Source organism: Coturnix japonica, chromosome 2 (assembly GCF_054131305.1).
Source record: "Coturnix japonica strain WE chromosome 2, WE-NBRP24, whole genome shotgun sequence".
Classification (NCBI taxonomy): domain Eukaryota; kingdom Metazoa; phylum Chordata; class Aves; order Galliformes; family Phasianidae; genus Coturnix; species Coturnix japonica.
Genome location: NC_140664.1, coordinates 67602038 through 67627788, shown reverse-complemented (window position 1 = coordinate 67627788; position 25751 = coordinate 67602038). Strand labels below are relative to the sequence as shown.

Genomic DNA, 25751 nt, shown 5'->3' with positions numbered 1-25751 from the left:
CCGTGAGTCTGTTGGTGGCCAGTGTGTCACTGAGTGACAGCCTCAGGTGGGAATGCATCAACATAGAGCCTGGGGATTGCTGAGCAGCGCTGGGGTGGGGGGGAAGTCAGCCCCAAGGGGAAAGTCTCCCCCATGAAAAAAGTGGGTCATTTAATACCTTGCGTGAGATGCTGGGGAACAGGAAATGAATGAGCTTAATATGTGCCACCTGGGTACTGCCTGTACGTCCTCCAACACCACAAGTGCTGTCCAGAGCTCTCCAGTGTCCCCTCGTGCTCCTTGCAGTTCCCCAGTAAGCTCCCATTGCTTCCCAGTATTGTCTAGACTCTCTTTGTGCCAACTCTGTATCCCCCAGTACTGCCTGGAGCCACCACAGTGCTGTCTGCGTCCTTCAATAGCCTCCCAGTGGCACCAGTACTGCCCAGTGCCCCCAGTTAACACAGCCATTGTACAGTACATGACCATCTCCTTCCACGAGAACAACACAAGGCCACAGAGACGTTGACAGCAACGATGGTGCTGGAGACATTCAGTCTGGAGGAGCTGCAGCTCTTGGTTCACTGCAACCACTCCAGCATCCCCAGAGTTGAGCATGGCGGTCTGGGTGGCCTTTGGTGCTGCAGGAATGACTGCAGGCAGAGATGTACCCAAGTGAGCACCAAACATTTAACACATTAACAGACTAAACTGTAAAGAAATGACAATATTCCCAACCATTTCCAGGTAAAGGCAGAAATCTTCCTTTTACACTTTGTACCTATTAAACAAAGAAACAAACAAACACGTGCTGAAATCACAAGTGATAACCTTGCTGCCAGTACTGGTTGACCTGAGTGATCTCTCCAGAGGTGCTTTGAAGTGGTTGTTCCCTTGGCAGAGGAGAGAAGTAAGCTTCGTGCTTGGGTACTTAAAATAAAGTTCAGTGTTCTGGGTCTTCCAGTACGCCTGCCTGGGGAAGCAAGCAATTCTTTGGGAGAAACCATCACATTTCTCTTTCATTTGACAGAACTCAGTGCAGTATCAGCTTAATGTGAACACTGAGGTCCATCTGCAATTATTTTAGAGAGTTTTGTGCCACACAACCCGACTGTTTGTTTCATCTTGCTTTAGATGGAATGGCTGACTTCCTGACTGGCATCCTCACTCGAGCAGAGAGCCACTTGGGCTCCTGTCCCCGTGACCTGGATGCTGAAAAGAAGCTGTGGGACTCAGCCAGGAGGGATCTGTCATTTCATTTGCTGGGAGGAACCAGCAGGCCTACCTTGCCAGTGTCCAGAGTGCCTGCCTCATTTTTGACCAAAGTCAGCAGTAGATGGACTCAGAGCTCTGTGCATGTGCCTCTTCACTGTCCTGCTTGGCTGGTGGCATTCAGGGGGGATTTTGTGAGGTGAGGTCTCTGCTGGGCGATTCAAGCCCAACACATTTGAAGTTGAGTGGCAGACAGTATGTATTTTGACTTCCAGGCTTGTGACTTGGTCACAGGGACTGGCAAGTAGGATGGAGAGGGCTCTCTGGAGATTTTGCCCTGTTGCTGCACATTGCTGCCAGCACCACAGCAGGAGGCAGATGGCCATACATCAGTGGTGGGATGCACAGAGAACGAACACCTGCCTGCCCATCAATAATAACCCAGAGACCACAGTCTGCAACTAAGGAGACAGAGTGACAGAAAGCATGCTGTAGGTTTCCAGTCCACTTTATGTCTAGCACTTAGAGGTATGTTCTGTCTGAACTGTCTGATACTTTGGTCAGTTAGTGCTACAGAACAGAAGCAGACAGTGACTTCTGTATGGGCAATTGATTCTAACAAAGACAAAAGCCTTCAGGAAGCCTTACCTCCACTGCAGAGAAATCAGTTCCCAGCCCTATGTCAGTTCAGTTAAGCATCACTGCTCCTTCCCCAAGGAGGATCCTCTATGAAATGCAACAGGACAAAATGTGAACCTTTCACAATGTATCAATCCTTTCAAACCAAGGCACCTAGCATCTCAAAATGACTACTGCTCGACTACCGGGTCATTTCAGATCACATAGGCTTCAGCATCTGGGAAGCCTCTGTTATTCAAGGAGAAAAGGGCTAATGCAATTGAATAAGGGCCATGACTTTGGGGAAAGCAGCTACTCCCATTCTTTTCAATCCAAAGCTGTCATTTAGCTTTCACTGCAACTATTTCGTGCAGCCATTCATTAGTTCTGCAGTGCACTGAATGGTGCAAAGACTGTGGATCAAGGGAACCAATCTAACCAGTCCTTAATTTCCTGATGAGAAATCTCTCTCAGTCTCTTGGAATAGCACTGATCACTTGGAGCACATTAAAGTAAAGCACCCAGGAAAAAGTTCTTCCGGTGGCAAAAGTTGAATCACAGCGCCACCTGCTGGAGACCGACATCTCGAGGGAAGCAGGATGGATGTTGCAGCCAAATGTGCTCCTCCACCACTGGTTTTCTGAGACGTACCCGTGAGCACCACACATTTGTACGGTCTGTCTGTCCGTAGAGCTACAAAGGCAGAAGCAGAACATCTATATGGTTTGTTGCAGCTGTGGGTTGTGACTGATATCAGTCCTTGGATCTGTTACACTTCACAATTGCGTTCAGAGTTTTTTCAGGTCATCCTGGCTTTCTGGTGCTCCCTGCACAGTGACACCATCTCTTCTGTCACCCCATTTAGCAATCTATCATAAAGCACTGATGCTATTCAGTGTAATACCTAGCATGGGTTTGTTTACCTTTCCTTGAGACTGCAGGCCATTTCTAGCAGTAACAATGCTTACTGCAGGTCACTCAACACCACGTTATGACTATGAGTCTTACTTGAAATCCATTCCTAGCCATGAGAGCTGGGCAGTATTTAAATAGCGCTACATTGGAGCTCAGGATTGGTGCATCCCTAAGAGTAGGAAATAGGGAAGGGGGGTGTCCTGGAAATGGGTGATGCTGAGATTGTGGAGATGCTGAACGCCTTCTTTACTTTGGTTTTCACTTCAAAGACTGCCCCTTTGGACTCCTGGATCCTGGAGGGAAGAGAGAGAGCCTGGGAAATGGAGAGCTTCCCTCTGGGTGAGGAGGGGGTGATCTGAGAGCATCTGGGTGGGATCAGTGTGCACAAATCCATAGACTCTGATGGGATGCATCCACATGTGCAGAGGGAGCTGGCAGAGGTAATTGCCAAACTCTGTCATCTTTGACAGGTCTTGGAGAAGAGAAGTGCCTGAAAACTGGAGGAGAGCCTGTGACACTGCAGTCTTCAGAAAGGACCAGGAGGAGGATCTGGTAAACTGCACGGCAGTCAGTTTCACCTCTGTCCCTGGAAAGGTGCTGGAACAGCTTGGTCTGGATGCCTTCTGTGAGCAATTGGAAAGGAAGAAGTTTATCAGCAGTATTCAGCTTGGATTCACCGAGGAAAAGTCATGCTCAACCAACCCTGCAGCCTTCTATAATGGCATCACAGCACAGAGTCCATTTGGAGACCTGTGGTCTGCAGTGTTCCCCAGGGCTTGGTGCTGTGTCTGATCTTGCTCAGTATCTTCACTGATGACCTTGAGAAGGGGATAGTGTCCATGCTCTGTAAGTACGCCTATGATACAAAGCTGGGAGGAATGGCTGACACACCTGAAGTCTGTGCTGCCATTCAGCAAGAGCTGGACAGACTGGAGAGCTGGGCACCAATAAACGTGAAGAGGTTTAACAAAAGCAAGTGCAGAATCTTCAGCCTGGGAAGGAGTAGCAGCAAGTGTCAGTACAAGGGCATGGAATGTTGTGTGGGCACACGGGTGTGCAAAGGAGGCATGGTGGCACACATAGATGTCCATGCACATGGGTAGACAGAAGGACAGGGTTGCACATCAATGTGTGTGCACAGTGTTATTCAAATGGCTGGGGTCATACAAGTATGAGCAGGCATGTGGCTGTGTGCAAGAGAGGAGCTGCCCATGTTTGTGTGCAGGGCTGTGCAATGGAGTGGGGTTGTACAACTGTGTGCGGGGGCCAGGTCCTGTGTGCCATGGAGCTCCATGGGAAACCTCTATGAGTGCTAGCAACAGCAGGAGCACTTGGAGCACTGCCTGGAAGAGTGGTGCTGGGATGGGCTGTGGTGGGCCGAAGATGCGTAGTGGACCGAAGATGCGTAGATGCTACTCTGGACGAAATGCCGTGCAGCTGCTCATGGAATGCCACTGGACAAATCAGGCTGTGCAGTCTTTGTGAATATGTAATTATGATAGTTTATTGATTGAATGCAATAAAGAAAAAAAAAGAAAAAAAAAAAAAAAAGAAAATAAATAAATAAAAGAAATCCCAGAATGTAGTAAAACATGGAATGCTGAGTTGAGCAGCAACTGAAATGCTGTGCACTGCAGCCACTGCCTTGTGACGCTTTTCCTCTCAGTCCTTCATGTTCACCTTCTGCATCATCTCCGCAAGTATGTTCATCTCTGCGAAGAACTGGAAAGAAACAAAGCAAGCGTAGAAGTAGGACAGAAACAATCTAGGGAGATCTCATGAAGAAAGCCTGACCAGTAAACTTCCAGAATGACCCCGTGCGGAACAGCACGTTCCTTTCATTCGGGGCACTGACACTACTTCCCATGACAAGTTGTCTATGGTAAGATTCATGCTCTGTCATGGGAAGGTCGTTTCAAAGGTTGCAGTGCCCAGCATGGCAAGCTTCTTTATCACAGCAAAATTTTCTGGCTGTTACCAACCACATTGTTCTCAATCCAGAGGAAGGCGTCCAAGCTCCCCATGGCAGCTCTCACTGACAGTGTCATTTCCTCAAACACACAGCTGGCAATTTTTCTATTCCATCACTTCCCACAGGATTTTACCATCTCTTTTATGTCTGACAGATGTAGGCACTGAGACCAACAAGAGAATGCGTGTCTGTGTTCACCAAGGACTCACCAGTGCACGTGCAGCTCTCAAAGAAGCCTTTTTCATTTCCCTTTTCCTTTGTTTTTGTTGTTGTCTTTTTGCTGGAAAGCAAGAATACCAATGAATTCATTTTGTCAACAGCAAAACTGCAGAAACATGGGTGCCGAGAAAACAAATGGCAGTCCAAAGACAAAGCAAATGGGACTAGGAAGCCTCTCAGTGAGTAACATTTCCAGGGGGAAATACAGAAGAGCATAGTGAAGTTAATGGAAAGAGATGTGTTTAGGTATTCTGGCACCTCGCTGCCTTTGGACTTTGTAGCCTTCAACTCTTTTCCCCTCCACAGAGAAGGAAAAGGTAAAGCAAGCCCTAAGCAAACTCAATGTGTTTGATAAGGACAGCACTTCACCGGGACGGTGCCACAGCACCTTCTTACCTCTTTGCTTGGAGCTCCGTGGTGGGGTTGGGGCCGGCACACTGCCGGTGCTCTGGCCCCTGGCTCTTTTGTTAGCAGGCAACTGCGTTGCTGCCTGTTGCTCTTCGTCCAAGCCCTTGCGTTTCCCTCCAGCCAGGGTCTTGGAGACAGAGCGGGGGCACACAGCCAGGGAAGGTCTTCTCCCTGAGCTGGGACCTGCTGTTACTGGAAGCCCTCCAGCCTGGAGATGATCTCTCCCAGAAAGCACTCTCTGCAGTGCTTTCACGTTGTTCTTTCCATTTTGCTCATGTTGTACATCTATTATAATCAAGAAAGGAGAAGCAGTTAGACTTCAAGGGAGCCCAAGGCTACTTTCAGTCTGCAGAATGGGCCACAATACTAGGAAATCTCATCTTGAGTGTTCACAGCATCAAATCTTAGGTGAAGTGTGGGTTTGCATTTCAAATCTGGACAGGGAAGGTAATTGTAAATCCCAGGGACAAAGACCTCAAGCAACATGCAGCAACAACACTCCCAGGAAAGAAAAGACAGAAAGCCTGACTAGAACGACATCGAATCAAACCCCGATGCGTGTTGTGCCTCTGTACCTCTCTTGGGTGCCACGTCACAGGCTGCAGTCCTCCCCAGTCTTTCCGCAAGGCTGCGCTTTGCTGGAAGGCCGCTTGCGTCATCTTCTGACAAAAAGGAACAAGAAATACTTGAAGAGCATCTCTTGGGAGGAAGATTTGAGCACAGCCAACCACCAACTTCAACTCTCCAAGTGTAGTTCCTACCATTTTCCTTTTTGCTGCTACAGCATGGTGCCATTTCTGCAGTCAGCACAGATCTGCAGTGGACTTTATTCACTCTTCCATCACACATGCACCCCTTCATGCAGCCCTATTTAGTGGCAGGTACCCACACCACAGCTCACAAGAGGTTCTTACCTGCGTGGGCTTTCCGTTTCCCCCCTTGCCCAGCACCATTCAATGAACGCACGGGCTCTGTCCCTAAAAGAAGAGATCGTGTGTTGATTTCACAGATGTCAGTAGCAGTATTGTCCTGTTAGCCCGTGTCCACCCCCCACTAAAGAAAGACCCTGTTTTACAGACAGAAGAGAAACTCACTTTTGCGTGGCAGTAAAGACAGTCCATCCCCATTGCGTCCCTCTGTGCGCTGAAAGGTGCAGCTGGATGTCTGGCAGCTGCGCCGCCTCTGAAAAGAGAAAGGAAGAAACTCAGGTCGGAACGGGCAGCTGAGAGCTTCCAGATCGTGCCAGAGATGGGATATCAGAGTTCTGAGACATCATTGATCACAAAGGGAAAATACAGCCTGAGCCCTGCCCGTGCCATTAGCCCAGGCTGTCAGCAGTGAGCTCAGGATCCAACCACTTACTGAGGTCCCAAAGGACCAGCAGGGCTCCCCCTGCTCCACTCCTTCCCCTTACAAATGAGAACAAAGAAGAAAAGTCAAGCCAAAGGAACCCAGCCATACCTTTCCGCTCAAAGAGCAGGCATTGGATCCGCACTTGTCTCCTTGCTGAGACATGATCGCTCAAGTGTCAGAGGAAGCTCAAGTTCTCTCACAAGCTCTCTCCACAGGAACTTTCCCTGCTCTTGGAAAGAGCTGGCTTCACTCTTCCTAAGATTGCCTCGATCCTCCAAATCTCCCTGCAAACAGGAACCCTGCAGAAATCATCCACAAGAGAAAATTCATGAGGGAGAAGTATATTCCCAGCTTTGTTCTGCCATGCAATTGAGTCTCTTGTGGTGGGAAAGGTCTGGGAATCAGCTGGCTGCAAGAACGTCCCAACGCTAGCTGCAGCTTGTGTCTGACTGCCGTGGCTTGTGTCAGCAAGTGCTCTTCTCCATCTCCTCAGGAGCTCTGCACCCAGCCATCCGTGTGGTAGTGAGGCACAAGTTGCGCTTGGTTTCCTTTTGAATGGTGTTTCATCATCCTCACCAAAACACGGGTTGGAATCTCCACAAGAACCTCTTTCCCCTGGGAACAGCCATGTGGAGGGGCACTGCTGGAGCTGGGGACTTCTCCCCGGCCTAGCATTTCATGTCTGTAGAGACACCTCCCACAGCCAGCCAGCACCAAACCCAGCTCACCTGTTGGGCCTGTTCAGCGTAAGCTGCGCTCAGCTCACCAACACAGCACAGCAGTCCTTCGGACAGGCTGTGTCAGGGTGATCTGTTCCACGAAATGCACAGAGCTCAGTCTCCGCGTGCAGCACGCTCGCCAGAGCACCAGTTCTGCTCACCACCTGTGGGACACGTGCTCCTCCCACCGTGCCAACCATTGTGACCTCAGCAATGCTCGCATGACTTCTGTGCTTTCATCATAATGGAAGTGGACGCCTCCTAGATCCGAATTTAAGGAAACCAACGCCAGGGTCAGCCCATGGGGTGATCTGAAGTCAAACAGCAGGGAAGTGAAGGTGACTCTTGTGCAGCTGTCATGGTTTTGCAATTTTCATTAAAAACCGGTCAAGACTAATGTGGCCTCATAGTGCTCAATGGAGTCCCGGGAGAGATAGTGGGAAGGTGTCACGGTTTGAAATGAAAAATCCACCTGCGTCCGTGACAGGGGGCCGTGGGCCCCGGAGGGGTTCTGGGCCGAAAGGAAAAAAATGTTAATTAGGAAAAGAAAACAGCGGCAACGATCTAAGGAGGCACACTTATTTACTAAATACTATATCGAAATACAGGATAACACAATATAATACAATATAATTGAAAATTGAGCTAACGAATCAAGCAAAATAGGAGAGAGAATGAGTCCCGTAACCGAGAGGCCTACTGTGAATCTAGGCGAACGGCTGAAGGCTCCCACACACTCCCCTGAACGCCAGAACTCGAAAGACGTCAGTCTGTTCTGCGACAGAGTTAATATAGAGTCCAGGTCCCGTGACCTATCGTGTTGTTCCCTGGGAGATGTAGTCTTCTTCTGTAAGTTGCAGATTCAGTAAAATTATTCATGCTTTATATGATGTTATGATGTGGAATACTGATAGCAAAAATTACAAAATTATTAAACCATGACAGAAGGAATAGGGGTGCACATCTGTATGCCCCGAGGCTGGTGCTCACCTCTCTGACTGTGGCTTTAGTCTCCAGAGCCGATGTTGACTTCCCTTACTGTGGCTTTATGGCCCAGGGCCAGTGCCGGCCTCATGGGCTGGGGTTTGAGGCCCTTGGACCATTGCTGGCCTCACTGAGTGGGCCTTCTGCCAGTTGGATACAGCTGCTGGATGAACTGGCCAGGATGGAGCCTTCCCTTTGTAGCCTCCCATGTGCATATCCACCCCAAGAATGGAAGTCCTCCTTTTATATGTACCCCTTTCAACCACAATGTGGAAAGCAAACCATTTAGGCACCTGAAATGCTTCTGCTCCTGCAGTCTGGCAGAAAGCAATGCCCTCTATTTCATGCCACCTCTGCACAAACTGGAAGGGAATGGGGAGACATATGTCAGAACCAATGGGACAGGACTTCACTGAATGCAGTTTAAAAGCAAATCACCCCAGCTCTTGGTTGGGCTGTTGCCCTCTATTGCTGGGGATCCCTGACCCCTGGCCACTGACTTTCCACCCATGCATCCTTCCTTGGAGCCAAGTGTGCCTTTCCCAGCAGCAAGCACCAGGCTGGAGTCAGCACCAAAACCAAAACCTCCTTGCACCTTTCCCGTCCTTCTTTCACACATGGTCTTTTAGTTTCAGAAAATAGGGCCAGACCCCAGTGAAACAAGAGCTCTAGGACAAAGCAGCTGCTTTATTTTCCTCTTTCTCTTTCCTCATCTACACCCCACAGAAAGACCATTTGCCAAGTAAGGGATGCAGTGATCAGGTGTATGAGGGGCAAAGCGATTCAAGCTTAATTTCAAAGGCTTGTCTCTTCCACGTGACTTCCCTGAGGTCTGATACAATCGTACAGTCATAGACTCATAGAATAGCTTGGGTTGAAAAGGACCACAGCGTGCAGGGTCATCAACCACCAGACCAGGCTGCCCAGAGCCACATCCTGCCTGGCCTGGTCCTATCACTATCCACCCTCGTAAACAGCCATTCCCCCTTGCTGTTTATATGCTCCCTTCAAATACTACAAGGCCACAGTTAGGTCTCCCTGAAGCCAAGCAAAAAAAGCCCAGTTCCCTCAACCTGTCCTCGTAGTAAAGGTGCTCCAGCCCTCTGATCATCATCGTGGCCGCCCTTAGCATTATTTGCATTTCTCAATCCCCTTCCTAAAAAACACACCTGCTTCCGGGCACATTTCATCCCACTGTTAGGCCTTGTAAGAAGCACTATGGCAAGTCCACATGCAGAAAACACTGTCATTCCATTCAGTAACAGAGAAACCATTCTGCCCTTGCTCATGTCTCTCGTCCCTGCCTCCTCCTGAACTGGGCAGTGTTTGTGGGCAATGAAAGAAATCCCCACATTCCAGAAAATACAGACAAAAAAGAAAGAGGCAGAAAAGTGGCACTAATACTTTGTCACTGGTGGGAATCTCCACAGAATGTGTTGTGCTAAAGGTGTGAGGTTAAGGGATCATCACTCTCAAGATAAAAGTCACAGCATGTTCTGCAGTGCACTGAATGGTGCAAAGACTGTGGATCAAGGGAACCAATCTAGCCAGTCCTTAATTTCCTGATGAGAAATCTCTCTCAGTCTCTTGGAATAGCACTGATCACTTGGAGCACATTAAAGTAAAGCACCCAGGAAAAAGTTCCTCCGGTGGCAAAAGTTGAATCACAGCGCCACCTGCTGGAGACCGACATCTCGAGGGAAGCAGGATGGATGTTGCAGCCAAATGTGCTCCTCCACCACTGGTTTTCTGAGACGTACCCGTGAGCACCACACATTTGTACGGTCTGTCTGTCCGTAGAGCTACAAAGGCAGAAACAGAACATCTATATGGTTTGTTGCAGCTGTGGGTTGTGACTGATATCAGTCCCTGGATCTGTTACACTTCACAATTGCGTTCAGAGTTTTTTCAGGTCATCCTGGCTTTCTGGTGCTCCCTGCACAGTGACACCATCTCTTCTGTCACCCCATTTAGCAATCTATCATAAAGCACTGATGCTATTCAGTGTAATACCTAGCATGGGTTTGTTTACCTTTCCTTGAGACTGCAGTCCATTTCTAGCAGTAACAATGCTTACTGCAGGTCACTCAACACCACATTATGACTATGAGTCTTACTTGAAATCCATTCCTAGCCATGAGAGGGGGGCAGTATTTAAATAGCGCTACATTGGAGCTCAGGATTGGTGCATCCCTAAGAGTAGGAAAAAGGGAAGGGTGCTGTCCTGGAAATGGGTGATTCTGAGATTGTGGAGATGCGGAACGCCTTCTTTACTTTAGTTTTCACTTCAAAGACTGCCCCATGGGACTCCTGGATCCTGGAGGGAAGAGAGAGAGCCTGGGAAATGGAGAGCTTCCCTCTGGGTGAGGAGGCGGTGATCTGAGAGCATCTGGGTGGGATCAGTGTGCACAAATCCATAGACTCTGATGGGATGCATCCACATGTGCGGAGGGAGCTGGCAGAGGTAATTGTCAAACTCTGTCATCTTTGACAGGTCTTGGAGAAGAGAAGTGCCTGAAAACTGGAGGAGAGCCTGTGACACTGCAGTCTTCAGAAAGGAGCAGGAGGAGGATCTGGTAAACTGCACGGCAGTCAGTTTCACCTCTGTCCCTGGAAAGGTGCTGGAACAGCTTGGTCTGGATGCCTTCTGCGAGCAATTGGAAAGAAAGAAGTTTATCAGTTGTTCCCCCTCCTGTTCATATGCTCCCTTCAAATACTACAAGGCCGCAGTGAGGTCTCCCTGAAGCCTTCTTTTCTCCAAGCAGAACAAGCCCAGTTCCCTCAACCTGTCCTCGTAGGAAAGGTGCTCCAGCCCTCTGATCATCTTCGTGGCCCCCCTTAGCATTATTTACAATTCTCTTTTGCCATCCTAAAAAACTACACCCCCTTCCGGGCACATTTCATCTCACTGTTAGGCCTTGTAAGAAGCACTATGGCAAGTCCACATGCAGAAAACACTGTCATTCCATTCAGTAACAGAGAAACCATTCTGCCCTTGCTCATGTCTCTCGTCCCTGCCTCCTCCTGAACTGGGCAATGAAAGAAATCCCCACATTCCAGAAAATACAGACAAAAAAGAAAGAGGCAGAAAAGCGGCACTAATACTTTGTCACTGGTGGGAATCTCCACAGAATGTGTTGTGCTGAAGGTGTGAGGTTAAGGGATCATCACTCTCAAGATAAAAGTCATAGCATGGAAGATTTAGGGATGGCGTGCTGACTAGAAGGAATAAACAACACTTACCTTGTATCTTATTCATTTTCTCTCTCTTATCATCGGATATCTTATCCTCATCTACAAAGCTCTGAGGTTGTCCAAAGCCTGTTGCCATGAGCTTTGCTAAACGCAGCAGTGCTGTGGCTCAGAGGTATTACACTGGCACATCGCAAAGGAGAACTCCATAACCCAAGTGTGGAAGGAAGATGAAAGGGGAACTGTTACAATTAATTACCTCCTCTAAATTGGTAACTCTAGGCTTCTTGTCACACACTAGTGCCTTAAAGCAGAACAGCACAGATGTTGACAACCGTGACAGGGATTTCTGCATACAAGCAACCACACGAGGCTGGGCACACTCTCCTGTCTGTTTGCCATTCCTAGAAAGACCCAGAAGAGCTCAGTGTTCTCTTGCTGTTAGTTTACATACTCCAAGCATTTCCAAAGGCATGCTGCTCTGCAGAAAAAGCTGAGCTGTCCAGAAAGTTTGTTCAGGAAGAATGCAGCAGTATCAGTGCCCGTCATCCTGGGGGACCTGAATGCATTTGTTAAGAGAACAGGGAAAGAAGAGGGAAGAGAGCAAAAATCCAGGCACTAGCAGTGCTGCCCACAGGGGGCGGGGCTTGAGGCAGGGCCTGTGCCAGAGGGGGGCCTGGCACAGTTAGGGCCAGCTCAGGGCCCGGAGCAGAGGGGGAGCAGGCAGAGGCAGGGCCTTGGGGCCCAGGATGGAGGAGGACCAGGCACAGCTGGGGCCAGCTCAGGGCCCAGACTGGAGAGGGACCCGGCACAGTTGAGGCCACTGCAGGGCCCAGGTGAGAGGGGAACCCAGCACAGTCGGGGCTGCTTTGGGGCCCAGGCCGGAGGTGGCCTGGCACAGCCAGGGCCTTGTGGCAGCACTCAGACTCTCCAGTTCAACCATTAACCATAACCTCAAATGGTAACTGTAGTGAAAGGCAGGAGCTGATACAGCTGCTTTACTCTGTTTTAATTTTCCTAAGAATGGCAAAGGACTCGAGCTAGTATCCAAAAAAAGGAATTTCTGAAAAAAAAAACCCAACACAAATCTAAACAAAAAATCCCAAATACACTTTTCTGAAGAACAGGATTCACAAAACGTTGCTATGGAGCAGATCTCCAAGTAGAGACTCTTTCTCTTAGACAGCCAGCTCTTAGATGAGATTAGGAAGGGAAGGAACCAGGCTCTTCCCCCTTTTTCGCATATGAAATGCTTCCAGCTGTGCTCCACAGCTGAACGTCTTTTAATGAAGATTAAAACCTGTGAAATGAAAGAATCCTTTCCTATTTCTTTCACATTTGTGTTTATTGATTTCAGTTCCAACCAGGTGGACTCGCAGTGTCTTACAAGTGAGACATGGAAGCAGGTACAGAGTGGAGACCCAGCACCCTCAATCTCCAGGTGAGTAACAGCAGCCAAGGAGGCCTTTGGGCTCTGCAGGGTCCAAGTGTGGAGCATTACACACAGGAACACCTGAGTATAAAGACAGTGGCAGAGCTGTAGAGCTAGCCATAACAGAGAGGCACAGTGGCTCAGCTCATTTCCCACAGTAACACTGGAAATACGAGCCATGAGGGAAATGCAGATGCTTTCTGCCTTCCCCTTTTGTCTCATGCCTTCTGCCCCCATCAGAGGGGAGGAATGAGCTGCAGTTCCACAGAGACATTCCTCTCACAGCCACTCACACCTCAGGTGTGGAGGAGTGAGCTGGGGCTGCTGGTGGTAGCTGTGGAACACTGCCATCTGTGGTGCCCCATCCTACCCTGGAGATGGGCATGTAGAGCTGAGAACCTTTGACACTGTGCAAATGACTGCAAGCAGAGATGCAGCAGAGGAAACACAAAGCATCTAATAACTTATCATACAAAGCAATGAGTAATAGAAATAACAATATTTCCAACCAAATATCCCCCATCCTAACAGTCATGTCTGATCTCCAAAATCCCACCCAAACAATTTCCCACCCCCAAATAATATTCCATTCCCCTCAAATGCCACCTCCCCTCACCATCCAAACCTTGAATTTCCTTCCCACAATTCCCACCCAGGAATTACTCACACTAATTACCAGCAAGCAAGGCATGAGGAACACCTGTTCCTCGTGTGCAGATACCTGAAAAAGAGAAGTGGCAGGGAACTGGGGTTCTGTAGCAGGTTATAGAGGCTCTGCATGGAACACAGCCCCAGGCCACAACCCCATCAGCTGCTGGGGCAGCAGCATCCCTGTCAGTGGGGGATTTCGCCAGTGGTGGACAGGGACACAGGGAGAAGCCACACCTTGATGTAGCTCTGCATCTGCTCCTTTCCTGCTCATGTCCAGTCCTTTCATCTATTGCACTTTCCATCTTCTGTCCTTCTTTCTTTCTTACCTGTATCCTTTCTTCTTTTCTGCTCTTTTCCTCTTCTTAAATTGTCTTACCTGTATCTGTTTTTCCCCTCTTCTGTTCTTTTACTGCTCTGGTCTGCATCCAGTGTCTGCACCGCAGCTCTAGGTTGGACTATGTGTTGGGATGGAGAAAGGTTCACAGGGCATAGATTTGTACAAGAAAAGCTCTCCTGCTGTGCCCAACAGGTGATGAAAAGGAGCCCTCAGGACCCAGGACCACAAAGGCAGCTTTTTTTTCCAAAGGCCACAGCGTAAGCTCGTGTAACTGGGAAGGATTCTGTTATACATCTCCTGGAAGTGCCTTTGAATGAATAATTTTCTGAACTTGTTTCCAATTGTTGCTCAGAGGAAATGAGGTTTTTAACCTTGTATCTTTGCAGGAAGACAGAGAGGAGGGAACCTGTCTGGTGAAATGCTCAGGTGCCATTTCCTTCCTTGCACCAACAGCCTGTTTGTGTCCACGCGATGCCAGTTCTCCTCCTGACAGTTTCTACTGATCCTTCCCTGAGACCTTCTGCTAAGCACTTCTGTTTCTGTATTCTCAGGGCCCTGTTAGGACTAAAAAGAGGAGTGGATAACAGATGGAAGGATCTGGCCTTCTGCTGGGTGATAGCCACCTGCATGTCATGTTCCTGCTTTCTCTTTTCCACAGGTGGCATTGTGCTTCCCAAGGAGCATATGGACCTTTTAGATGGGAGTGCACAGCAATGATCCAACAGGGTCTCAGCTTCCTTCCTGCCCTGCACCTGAGTGAGGGACACCGTGACCTGCTCAGGAGGCAAGATGTCATGTCAGGGAGGTGAGTTTTCCTTGTTTTTTTTCGTCTGTGCTTGGCTCTGCTGTGCTGTTTTTTTCTTTGTAGTGCTAAACATTGATTCCCTGGTCTTTGGCTTGCTTTTTTCTTTATTTTGCTTTGTATTGCTATTTTTTTTTATTTTTTTTTTTTAATTACTGTGTCATGTTCTGCTTTATGGTGACATTTGCAAGAGACTGTGAATTCTCCTGGTTCAAACTGCAGTCAGCTTCATCAAATGTGTAAGAAATATATAAGGGCTGCTGAGGCCAGGCTAGATTTCCATTTCTTTATGAACTGGGGTGTTGCTGCGGATGTATTTATCTCCTGTTTTGTCTCTTGTGCTTGTTCAGGAATTTTAGAACATACTATGTCAGTGTTTGTTTCTATCCTGCTTTCTCTTCTCTGTCTTTCAGGTCAGCTCGTGCTAGAAGTCGATGGCATCGCTGTATGAATCAAGGTCAGTTTAGGAGCAGCTGCTTGTGGAAGGAATCGAGTCCAGGCTAATAAATGGAAGCATCTCCTGGTGAGGTGTCAGAGGCGGCAGTAATGATGTCTGTCATCGTAAAAACCAGAGTGCAGGCTCATCCAAGTTCTTGCTGGCTGATGTTTGGGAGTATCTTGTTTTCCAGCTGAAAGATAAGAAAGCTAAACATGCTGAGCCGTTACAGCTTGAGCTGAAGTTGTGAATGTGCTCCCGGATGTTTCCTTTAGTGGTAAACCATGTTCTGGCACTGTGATAGTCCTATCTCTGTCATGATTTGGAGCACAGTGTCTGGTTGCAAGCCTTGTGTGCCTGTTTCCATGAACCTTGCTTTCTTTCTGTCTTCAGAGCAAGTGCAGGGTGCTTCCTTGCTTTTGGTGGATTCATTCAGGAGGCTTTCAGAAGGCCATTGCAGTATTCATAACACAGAGACAATGGGAATGGACTGTCGTTACCACCAGGCAAAAGTTTCTTATGTCATGAACAGTATAAACAAAATTCTTACTTCTGGCCTGGCCCTGAGCTGCTGCAGCTTAAAGGCTTTTTGCTTTTGGGTGGCCCTTCCTGGAATTACCTGATGAATTTTCCCCCAATTTTTTAATGGCATTTGCACTCATAGCTTCAATTCTAAATTTGGGAGAGAAGTTAGATAAGGTTAGGGTAAGGTGTTTCTTTTTTTTTCTATTCTCCTAGGTGACTGTGTGTTTTCTGCCAGTGCTGTGGTAGCTCTGTAACTGGGGTTGTTCCTAATGCTCATGAAAAGGCTCTACTGGCAGCACAGAATTTGACCATTGGGCTGCCTGCTGGATTAATTTCTGTAGATTGAACAAACCATCTCAAAAAGCATACAATCAGTTTATTTTTTGAAAGGCTGTCAGCTTTTGAGGTCGCTGAGAAGTCTTGGTTTATCAGTCACTAGCAGCTTGCTGGAGCTTGAAGTAGTTGAATCGTCCCTTACAGAGCCGTTAAATAAAACCTTCTAATTACTTTTGCATTGTAGGTCTGAGCTAGGATATACCGCTGGTGTGTGTGCCTGTGCTGCAGATGCCATCCTTCCTCACCCTTCTCCTCCTCATTGGCAGAAGGTATCACCATCAGCTTTCTACCTCACACAGCAGTTGTTATCTGAGCAGAGACTTGGTCGCTTCCCAGTTTCTCTGTGGCACTTCCCTAGGCTGTTAGTTCTCTCTTTTTCTATTGGTGTTCTGTGTAGTCTTCAGTTTGCCCTTAGATGCCAGGCCACTTGAAAAGAGTTTTCAAATTATATCCATCCTGATTTCTTTACGTGTTGTCCTTTTTTTAAACAAACAAACAACAACCAAAACAAAACAAACAAACAAAAAAACCAAAAAATCAGCAACAACAACAACAAAAACCAAGAGGAATACTCTGGAATTTTCTATAGCAATCACCATTTCAGACTTGTCCATTATTCCTTTTGAGGCTGTTCTCTAATTTATTTAGTTCAAGATCAGTCCCTGTCCTTTGTTCTCCCTGCTTTTCTGTCCTGTCTGTATTTATTTGTTTTTCTCTTCAGCCTGCTTTCCTTCCAGTGCTGACAGTCATGGGGAACTCCTAGTTGTGTCAAGGAAAATGAATGCCACAGCACACATTTCTTCTTGATGTATAGCAGGTGCTGGTGATAGCAGAGCCCCTGTTCTCTGTGAGCAACTTGTGCTTAGCCTGCATTCGTTGATCTCTGATCTGCTAACCTTGTGAGAAGATGAAACAGAGCTTCCAGCTACTTCACTGGGATTGTGGTTTGCACTGCTTTGACTTTAGTCCTGCAGGCCAGTGATGGACAAGGCAGAGGTGTTGGGATACTGAGAGAAGTGTTTGTGTTTGGAACTCTGCATTTTTTTATTTTTATTTTTTTCTTAACCATCACTGGGGACTGCTTCAGTTTAGCAGAGGAGCCTTAGTGGTGTGGTTGCCTCAGGTGTACCTGATCTCATGATGGTATGTGGCCTTTTGGCAGAGTTTGGGAACTGACCCCTCAAAACAGTGTTTAGAACTAGTTGCAGGTGATAGCAAGGCTAATCCAGTAAGGTTTTGATGAATCTGTCACAGAAGAGTTACCTGTCCTTATGAGCATGGCTGGTGTGTGGTGTATGTTGCTGCGACCTTCCTTCTTCTGTGTTTGATGAAGTAGCTGCTTTTTGGGAGGGACATTAAGGCTTTGGATGTGATAAGTTGGAATCCTATTGTGAGCCCAAATTCAGCAAACAGTTACTGCTTAACAGGGGCCTCAGGCATATGTTTTAAGTTTCTCTGTTTCCTGTAGGACTTAAAAACGTGTTTATAGCTTTGCGGAGTATATATGGAACAAGGTGTGCTTGAGTATCTTGTGTTCTCTTTGGCAAGGACGTAATAAAAACCAGTCCTGGATGTTTGGTGAGGGAGCAGTGTTGAGAGAGGCGAGCCAAGTGGTGGTAGGAGTCCTGAGCCACCTAGTTTCTGTGCCTCTGTGTGGAGCTTTGTGCTTTGGAAATGTCCAGATTAGCTTTGGCTAAGCTTCTGAGCTTCTGGATGCTTCTCATAACCAGCTCAAACCTCTCAAAAGCTTGAGGATTGTCCATCACTAATTTTCAAATGAATTGCATGGGGAAATGAAGATAAAAACCAAAACCCTCAAGTAGAAGTACTTGTTATTTTAAGAATAGAAAGGATAATGAATATGCCAGTAGTGTTTGATTGTTATGGAGGAGCACAAAGTAGTGGCCAGGAGATAGGAGAAATAAGGAGGAATGTCTCTTGGTTTGTTTCTCTAGGATCTTCAGGAACTGTTGATAAACGTAAAGATGGGTAATACACACATAAAGAAAGATAGTGGTTTTAAGGGTTGGAAAAATATTGTGAAGCACCCGTGTTTCGCCCCAGATTAAAAGATTTGGAACTCTCCCAGAGTAGAGAACAGTTTGTCTGATTTCCATTTTGCTGAGCAGTTCAGGCCATCAGAGAGGACTTGCTGGCCTCTGGACAAAGGGAGAGTGTGAAGGAGAGGAGGAAATAACGATGTTAAGATCTGTGAAGAAGGATGAATGGCAATGGTTGTTTGTCACCTTACTGCCCTTCTTGTCTCCCTAGAGCCCAGCTGACTTCCTGGGATTGCTGAATAGCTGCCTCTCGCTGCCTTTTGCTGCCTCCTGCCTATCAGACTAAAAACCAGTGGTGTAAAACTGAGTGTGAATTTAGTGGGGTAAGTCCTTGAGTATTCTTTATTTCCGTAAAAGGCATTGGATGTCTCAGGATGGAAGTCCAGGTACCTGCCCAAGTGTATTACAGCAGTCATGGAATTTCTATTTCAGAGACTTTTTCAAAGCCCTTCAGATGGAAAGGCAAAGGGATGTGCAACTTTGGAGTAGTAAATGGTGCATATTAAAATGTAAAGAGGGCTAATTAATGTAAACAGACTCCAGTCATGTCGGTGTATAGCTTTCTTTAGGAGGGTACTCAGGAATTCTTTTCTGACAATGAGTGATAGTGTCCCAAGTCCAGGTGCGTGCTCAGCTTGGAAATGCATGCACATAGCTTTTGCTTGGCCAGCTGCTTTGAATGCATCGCACTACATCATCTTGTCTTGACCTCTTTGCTCCCTCCATCAAAAGTTTTGCTCGGTCTAGACTCGTTGCAGGTGCTGACTGTGTTATCTTGACCCACGTGAGATCAATACAGAGATGAATACAGAAAATTAAGTAGGGTTGTGCAGCACTAATTTGAACGTCTTAGGGGAATGATCGTGCTTAGGATAGTGTATCTTCCACACTGCTGATTGTCATCGTCCCCCACCCTATGTGGGACTCAGACTTGTAGAACTAGCTCTTTGAAGAGAGGGCTCCCAAGGTATTAACCCATGTAAACTTCAGAGTACCAGGTGGTGTGATGGCATTTATGGGGCAGAGCCCACAGGGAATATGCCTCTGTCGTCACTCAGTCTTGTGATGACACAGCGCCCGCTGCAGCATGGGGTCAGTGGGACTGCAGGCACAGCGGCATGGAAGCTGAGCCAGCCACAGCCTGGTGTGTGCTGTGCAAGTTGCCCTGCCTGGTGCTGGGCTTAGTGCTGCCCTGTGCTGATGAAGGCAGCCTCGGATTGGTGTGGGGCAGCACTTTTTGCAGCTCCCTGCCAATCAGGACCCCGACCAGCAGCAGGTTACTTGTGTGAGCAGGGGCGTGGGGGGGAGCTCATTTCACTTGCTGTTACAGCCTCAGAGAAATGTGGTTATTTTTAAAATGAAGCTTCTGACTGCCGGAGGACTCGTGTCATTCTCGCATCCCACTTTAGTGGATCCTGTCATGTGACTTGAGTGCACAGGCTGAGAGTGCAGGCTTGTTGGATTTCATTTGATCTTTCCTGACGACAGGAACCAATGGGTGGCTTCCAGAATAGTTCAAGATGTCTCTGTTAAGAGCGAGTTTTACTACACGTAACTGGAACACCAAGCTCTTGATACTGTGCTGCTGATTAAAGCATTCTTTCCAATCAGCTGAAGAAATAGGCTTAGGAACACAGAGCATAATTCCTAGCTGCAGTAGATGATAGTGTAGCTTGAAGAAGTGTTCCCGTGGCGGCTCAGGTAGTTTAGATCTTAGTAGCATCTGGTAGTCTAAAGTGTGACTAATTCAGCTGATGTACTTCTCTTTGTATTGTTGGCTCATCATTGTTGGTGGGTAATTTCAGCAACCAGCCCAGCAAAGACTACTGGTTGGCAGATAGGCTTCTGTACTTAGCCTTGGAAGGCAGAAGGATGCAGAGAGTAACATTTTGCAGAGTGCAGAGTGATTATAGAAACTGCAGAAGGTCAGCTTTGATAGGGATCACAGAGTCATAGAATTGCTCAGGTTGGAAAAGACCTTAAAGATGGTCAAGTCCAACCATAACCTGACCAAACGTACCCTAAACCTGACAACCTGCTGCCAAATCATGTCCCTGAGCACCACATCCAAATGGTTCTTAAACACATGCAGGGGTGGTGACTCAACCACCTGCTTGGTTTTTCCTTTGAGGAGCAAGCTGTCAGAGATGTCACTGCAGGAGCTGGTGCGGAAACTGGACAGAGGTGTGTACTTGGTTTTCAAGAAGTTGCAGGGCCTAAGAATCTGCCTGGAGAAAGTGATTGTGGGGAAGCCAGAGACACTGCAAGTTCCATCGCAGCTGCCACAAGGACTGTGGTGTTAAATCTCATAGAATCATAGAATTGCTCAGGTTGGAAAAGGCATTAAGGATCATCAAGTCCACCCACAACCTTACCATACTAGCCTAACTCTAACAGCCCTCCACTACACTTTGTCTCTGAGCACCCCATCAAAATGATTTTGATGATACCTTTTGCATACCCCTTTTACCTTTGCCTTTTCTTCTATGTCACTTACCTTTTGCCTTTCCTCTGTTGAATTTGCCCTCAGGTTTTTGCTTTTCGCACTGCCATTTGCTTTTGCCCTTTGCCTTTGAATTTTGCATTTTGCTTTTGGTGTTTTCCTTTTGTCCTATGTCATTTGCCGTTTTCCTTTACCTTTGGCATTAGCTTTTTCACTTTACCTTTTGCATTTCCCTTTTGCCTTTGTCTTTTGTCCTCTGCAATTTTCCTTTTGCCTTTGCCTTTTGCTTTTTCTTTTGCCTTTGTTGTTATGCACTGTCTTTAGCCATAGCCATTTGCATTGACAAGTTGCCTTTGCATTTTCAGTTTTCCTTTTGGCTTTTGCCTTTGCCTTCTCTCCTGCGCCATTTGCCTTTTTCCTTTGCTTTGTCATTTTGCCATTTTCAGTTCCCTTTTGCCTTTGCCTTTTGTACTAACTGTCCCACTTAGCTTTTGCCTTTGCCTTTTGGAATCTGCCACTTACCTTTTGTCTGTGCATTTTTCTTTTGCCTTTCGCCTTTTCCTTTATGCTTTGTCTTTTGCTCTTTCCATTAGCTTTTACCCGTTGTCTTTGCATTTTCAGTTTTTATTTTGTCATTTCCCGTTGCCTTCTGTCGTATGCAATTTGCCTTTTCCTTTACTCTTTCAATTTTCCTTTTTCATTTCCCTATTGCCTTGGCCTTTTGATCTATGCCACGTACCATTTTCCTTTTGTTTATTGCCTTTTACCTATTGCATTTTACATTTGTCTTTGCCTTTTGCATACATATTACATTTTCCCGTTGGCCTTGGTGGGTGCATCTGCCCTTGTGTTTTGTATTTTCCCTTTGCCTTTTGCCTCAGCCCTTGGCTTTTGACCTTCCGTTTGCCCGTTGCCTTTTTCTTTTGCCCTTGCCTTATAGCTTTGCCGTTGCATTTTGTCTTTTCCCTCTGCCATTTGCTTTGGCCTGTTGCATTTGCCTGTTGCCTTTGCCTTTGGCAGTTTGCTTTTGCTTTTGCCTTTGCCTTTGCCTTGTGTCCTATGCCATTTTGTTTTGCCATTGCCTTTACCGTTGCCTTTTTCCCTTTTTATTTTTCATGTCTTGCTTTGCTGCTCCGTCTATGTTGCCATGGATTGCTTTTGAGTTGTGGTTTTTTTTTTTCATATCTGTGGATTCCTTTATTTTTTTTTCCTTTTCCATTCTTGGCACTCTTTTATCCTTCACTATGCGGTATTCCTTTTTGTTACTCAGTATTTCAAGCCATTTTGCTTTCCTTACCTTGGCTTTTTAGTTCTTCAGCTTTCATTTCTCTTTTTTGTTTTATCTTTGCTCTTTAGTTTTTCTTTTGAATCTTTACCTGCCCTTGTTTTTGAGTGTTCTTTGTTTCTTTCCAGTGCTCAGCACTGGTGAACTTTTTTATTGTTTCTTTGATATGCACTCTTTGCTTTGACATGATCTTGTGTTCAGGTGATTTGCTTTACTCTTGCATTTCTAGACCTTGTTTTGCTTTGCTCTGTTTTCCTTCCATGTTTCGTTTTCCCCTGTTTGATTTTTTATAGTGCTCCTTTTTCTTTACTTTCCATGGTCCTTGTTTCATTGTTGTTGCCTCTTTGTCTTTCCTGTTCCTTTATTTTCCTTAATGATTTTTGATATTGTTTTTCTTTCGTTTCCTCTTTGTGTGTCCTGCAATTCTGTCTCCTGCCAGTGTGTGTTTCCTGCTATTGCGTGTTTGTCTCCTGCCAGTGTGTTTTTTCTTTCTGTCTTATAATACTTCTCTGTTTACTCTCATGGCTGCTTAAATCCATCCCTTACCTCCTCCTTGGCATGACTGCAGATGCTTTGCATTCCTACAAAGATATCTTTTGTTCTAAATGTCATCCGGAGACCCAGTCTGGGCTTGTCACCCTGATGTAGCATCTCTGGTTGAGGCAGCAGCATGCCCTGTAGCTACCCATTCCTCCTCCCTGGCATGGATGTATTACTTTTTGTGTCCTCGAGACTCTGTTTGCATGTCTGCATTCTGTCTTTGATACTACTTTTCCCTAGTGCTTTCCCTTCGTACATTTCCTCAGAGTTATTCCTCATTGATTTTTCTTAGTGTTGTTGCTTATTGTTTTTCCGTACTGTTGTGTTTTTTTTATTTTATTTTTTCTTTTTTTTTTTGTTTGTGTTTGTTACCTGCCAGTGTATGCCTCCGGTCAGTTCGTGTCTCCTGCCAGTGCTTGTGTCCTGCTACTTTGTGTTTCCTGCCTGTGTTCCTCTCCTTCCAGTCTGTTTTTTTTTTTCTTTCTTTCTTTCTCTCTTTTCTTTTTCTTTTCCTCTTGTCACTTCTGAGATTCATTTCCCAGTAACTAGCCTTACCTTCTCTGGTGGAGGTAGCAGCATGCGCTGTAGCTACCTATTCCTCTTCCCTTGTATTTTTGGTGATATCTTGGCCTTTTTCTGGCTCTGTTGGCATCTCTGCATCACCATGGGAGTGCATTCTTTTCCTTATCCTTTGTTTGATCTGTATTCCTTTGTTTGTTTCAGTTGTTGTTGAATTGTTATTTTGTTGTTGTTGTTTTTTACTTATGCTGTTTTTTTCATTTCTCTTAATCTCTGAATTTTATCTCGTTATCACTTAGCCTAATTTATAGCCTGCAGTTCTCTTCCCCGAGTCACGTTCAGGTTTGGAACCAGTCAGCCTGGGGTTACACCTCCCCGTGCTGCATATTTATTGTTGCTAGGGAAAAGGAGTGGTTCCTTTTCTACAAGATACTCTGAAAACATCTGTACTAAATGCACGGGGTTTGATTTTGGTTGGGGAAAACAAACTGCTTCCCGTCTTACTCCCCCATCACTTCCTTGGAGCCTTTCCTAATGCTCGCATTTGCAGTTCGTCTTGTAGACATGTAGTTAGATAAGAGCATCTCTTATCTAACTACAAGGGGACAAGAGCTTTCCTTGTCTCTTTCCAGCTTGCCCTGATTTTTCTGCTGCTGTCCTGCCTCTTCTGCTTCTTTCTCTGGTTCTCCTTGTTAAATAAATTGCAGCCCAACCTTCAAAAAGGAAAGAAGAATTTAACTGCAGTGACCCATGTCCTTATCCCACTGTGGTCTGTGCTGAAATGGCTATTGACTGAATTGGGAACAAGGCTGCCTTCCCCCTGCTTTCACATAGCCTCTCTATGGCGTACAATAAGTGGGGTTTCACAGGTTGCGTGAGGAGCAGCCAGGTCCAAACCTTCCCTCCTTGTCAATGCAGTGGCTGGGGACGTTTCACAGCTCCTTGGAGCCAGGGAGCTCTTTGGTGGAGCTGACGGAGGAAGGTCCCACCTCCATCAGGGGAAATAAGAAGGAACTCTGCCATGCAAAATAAGGAATAACATACCAAGTGGGGATTGTACAGTGAAGCAGGAAACTGATGCTCTGTTGGAATACGGAATAAAGGGGGACTAAAAGAGGGAAACTTAAAGGTAGTTTATAGAAACAAGTAAAGGATAGTTAAATTTTACAAGTAAAAGAAACAAGGGGCCTAGGAGAGCAAAGAGGATGCAGATAAGGAGTGAGACCTCACGGACGACATCAGGCAAGGAGGAGAATAACTACTTGTGAACTACCAGAAGAGGAGTTTCATCCCTCCTGATAAGAACAAGAGTGGGTCTTCATGCTAAAGACCTACTGAATATGTATCAGAATTCCGAGAACTATTGACTATGTATTAGAATTCTGAGAAATCATTGACTATGTATTAGATGTACCTATATCTGTGTCACGATTTTACAAGTTGGTGTGCAAGTTTGGTGGAGCTATCCCCCTTGCACCCGGCACTGGAATAAACATACCTGCTTTATAACCCATCTCTGGATTACAGAGTTTTATTCCGCAAGTCAGGATGACATGCATTCATTTGGCTTTGGCTTTTTGGATGCAGCACTGCTCAGTAGCCCTGGGCTGTGGGAGCACTGACATGATGCAGCGGGATGCCACTGGGATGCAGGGACAATTCCTTCTGCACCGCAACCCAAACTCAGGTCTTGTGGAGGCCCCGGAAGGAAGAGTGCAGTGCTGTGCAGTGTTACTGGGCTGGGGATGAAGGCTGAGGAACTCATCCCCACTCAAGGGAAGTGCTGTGTGTGGCTGGTCTCATGCGTGTGCCATGGACTCTTTCCTTACCGGAACACACAGGAGTTTTGAGGCACAGCACTGAATGACTGTGCTGGGTTTTCCAGAGCCCCCAGGGCTTTGGGGACATTACTGCCACCATGTCGCTGTGCCCTGGCTGCTGGTGGGTCTCAGTTCATTGCTGTCCCTTTACCCCCCACCGCTGCCATCCCTAGAATTGATCCCTAGCTTGATGCCTTGTTCCATCCTCTTCCTGGTGACTCTTTAGGACAAATAGGGACAGAGCCACTGGTGTCTCCCCGCCTTGTAGGCCTGGGGATTGTCCTGAGTACCCAGCATCACTCTGCTGATGAGAACCAGTTTCTAGGGTCTGTCCCCTGTCCTCAGCTTGGCTGGGGTCCACCCGTATGGAATCACCTGTAAATAAGGGATAATAGGGACAGCAGCAGGACTGGGGGCTGCTGCAGCACCCATGTGCATCCAACCCCTCAACATCACATAGGAGACCCCCTCTACTTGCTCAGTGAAGAAATAGCCCCCCCCCCCAAAAAAAAAAAATCCCCGAGTGACTCATTTGGGGCTAAAAAGGCAGCAAAAAGCAGAAGCTTGGGAAGGGTGGGAGGGGCATGGGAGGCCTTTGCTCCTGTCCCCATTTGGGGTAAGAAAAGGGGCTAAAGGGTTGCAGAGTGGGACCCCCTCAGCTGTCTGCCCCCAGAAGCTGGAGGGGGAGGAAAGGAGAGGGAGAAGTGGAAGATGAGGGGGGGAAATGTGGACACTTTGAGTTTGAGAAAAAGCCTTTCATTCCAGGAAAGAAACGCTTGGCTTTGACTCAGCAGCACTCAGAGCAAAAGCCATCCCCGTGCCCGCTGTGACATCCTGCCAAACTTCTGCCCTGCAGCGCTTGGCTCACCTTGTTGCCTCTGTTTCCCCTCGTGCGACGTGCAGTGGTGCCACCCCCAGCCATCCTCAGGACCCACAGTGAGTCTGTTGGTGGCCAGTGTGTCACTGAGTGACAGCATCAGGTGGGAATGCATCAACA

General features: G+C 47.0%; 2 protein-coding genes across 4 annotated transcripts; one reads left to right on the top strand and one right to left on the bottom strand.

Moving 5' to 3' along the window:
- Positions 1 to 4302: 4302 nt before the first annotated feature.
- On the bottom strand, positions 4303 to 6501 carry LOC146761900 (uncharacterized). The gene is made up of 5 exons (XM_085537735.1): positions 6415 to 6501; positions 5896 to 6297; positions 5309 to 5605; positions 4903 to 4973; positions 4303 to 4443 (listed from the first exon to the last, which is right to left on the bottom strand). The coding sequence occupies exons 2-5, from the start codon at positions 6179 to 6181 to the stop codon at positions 4384 to 4386; spliced, it is 714 nt and encodes a 237-aa protein (XP_085393861.1). The 5' UTR covers positions 6182 to 6297; positions 6415 to 6501; the 3' UTR covers positions 4303 to 4383.
- A 2112-nt stretch (positions 6502 to 8613) lies between these two features.
- On the top strand, positions 8614 to 25751 carry LOC146761899 (uncharacterized). Of its 3 annotated transcripts, none has more exons than XM_085537729.1 (6): positions 8614 to 13009; positions 14647 to 14793; positions 15204 to 15247; positions 16272 to 16356; positions 18359 to 18470; positions 25520 to 25751. In XM_085537729.1, exons 1-4 carry the CDS (start codon positions 12813 to 12815, stop codon positions 16280 to 16282), a joined length of 399 nt encoding a protein of 132 aa, XP_085393855.1. In that variant the 5' UTR covers positions 8614 to 12812; the 3' UTR covers positions 16283 to 16356; positions 18359 to 18470; positions 25520 to 25751. The 3 variants fall into 3 exon arrangements, with proteins under 3 accessions (XP_085393855.1, XP_085393856.1, XP_085393854.1); XM_085537730.1 differs by lacking the exon at positions 25520 to 25751 and adding an exon at positions 23567 to 24447; XM_085537728.1 differs by lacking the exons at positions 16272 to 16356; positions 18359 to 18470; positions 25520 to 25751 and having other exon boundaries at positions 15204 to 15643.

Bases quoted from the DNA above. Each gene is read 5' to 3' on its own strand.
- LOC146761900 (XM_085537735.1), bottom strand. From the start codon at position 6,181: ATGAAGGGGTGCATGTGTGATGGAAGAGTGAATAAAGTCCACTGCAGA. The intron at 5,606-5,895 runs GTACAGAGGCAC...TGATTATAATAG, and splicing joins TGACGTGGCACCCAAGAGAG to ATGTACAACATGAGCAAAAT. The intron at 4,444-4,902 runs GTGAGTCCTTGG...GTTTCTTTCCAG, and splicing joins TGAGAGCTGCACGTGCACTG to TTCTTCGCAGAGATGAACAT.
- LOC146761899 (XM_085537728.1), top strand. From the start codon at position 12,813: ATGAAATGCTTCCAGCTGTGCTCCACAGCTGAACGTCTTTTAATGAAG. The intron at 13,010-14,646 runs GTGAGTAACAGC...TCTTTTCCACAG, and splicing joins CCAGCACCCTCAATCTCCAG to GTGGCATTGTGCTTCCCAAG. The intron at 14,794-15,203 runs GTGAGTTTTCCT...TCTGTCTTTCAG, and splicing joins CAAGATGTCATGTCAGGGAG to GTCAGCTCGTGCTAGAAGTC.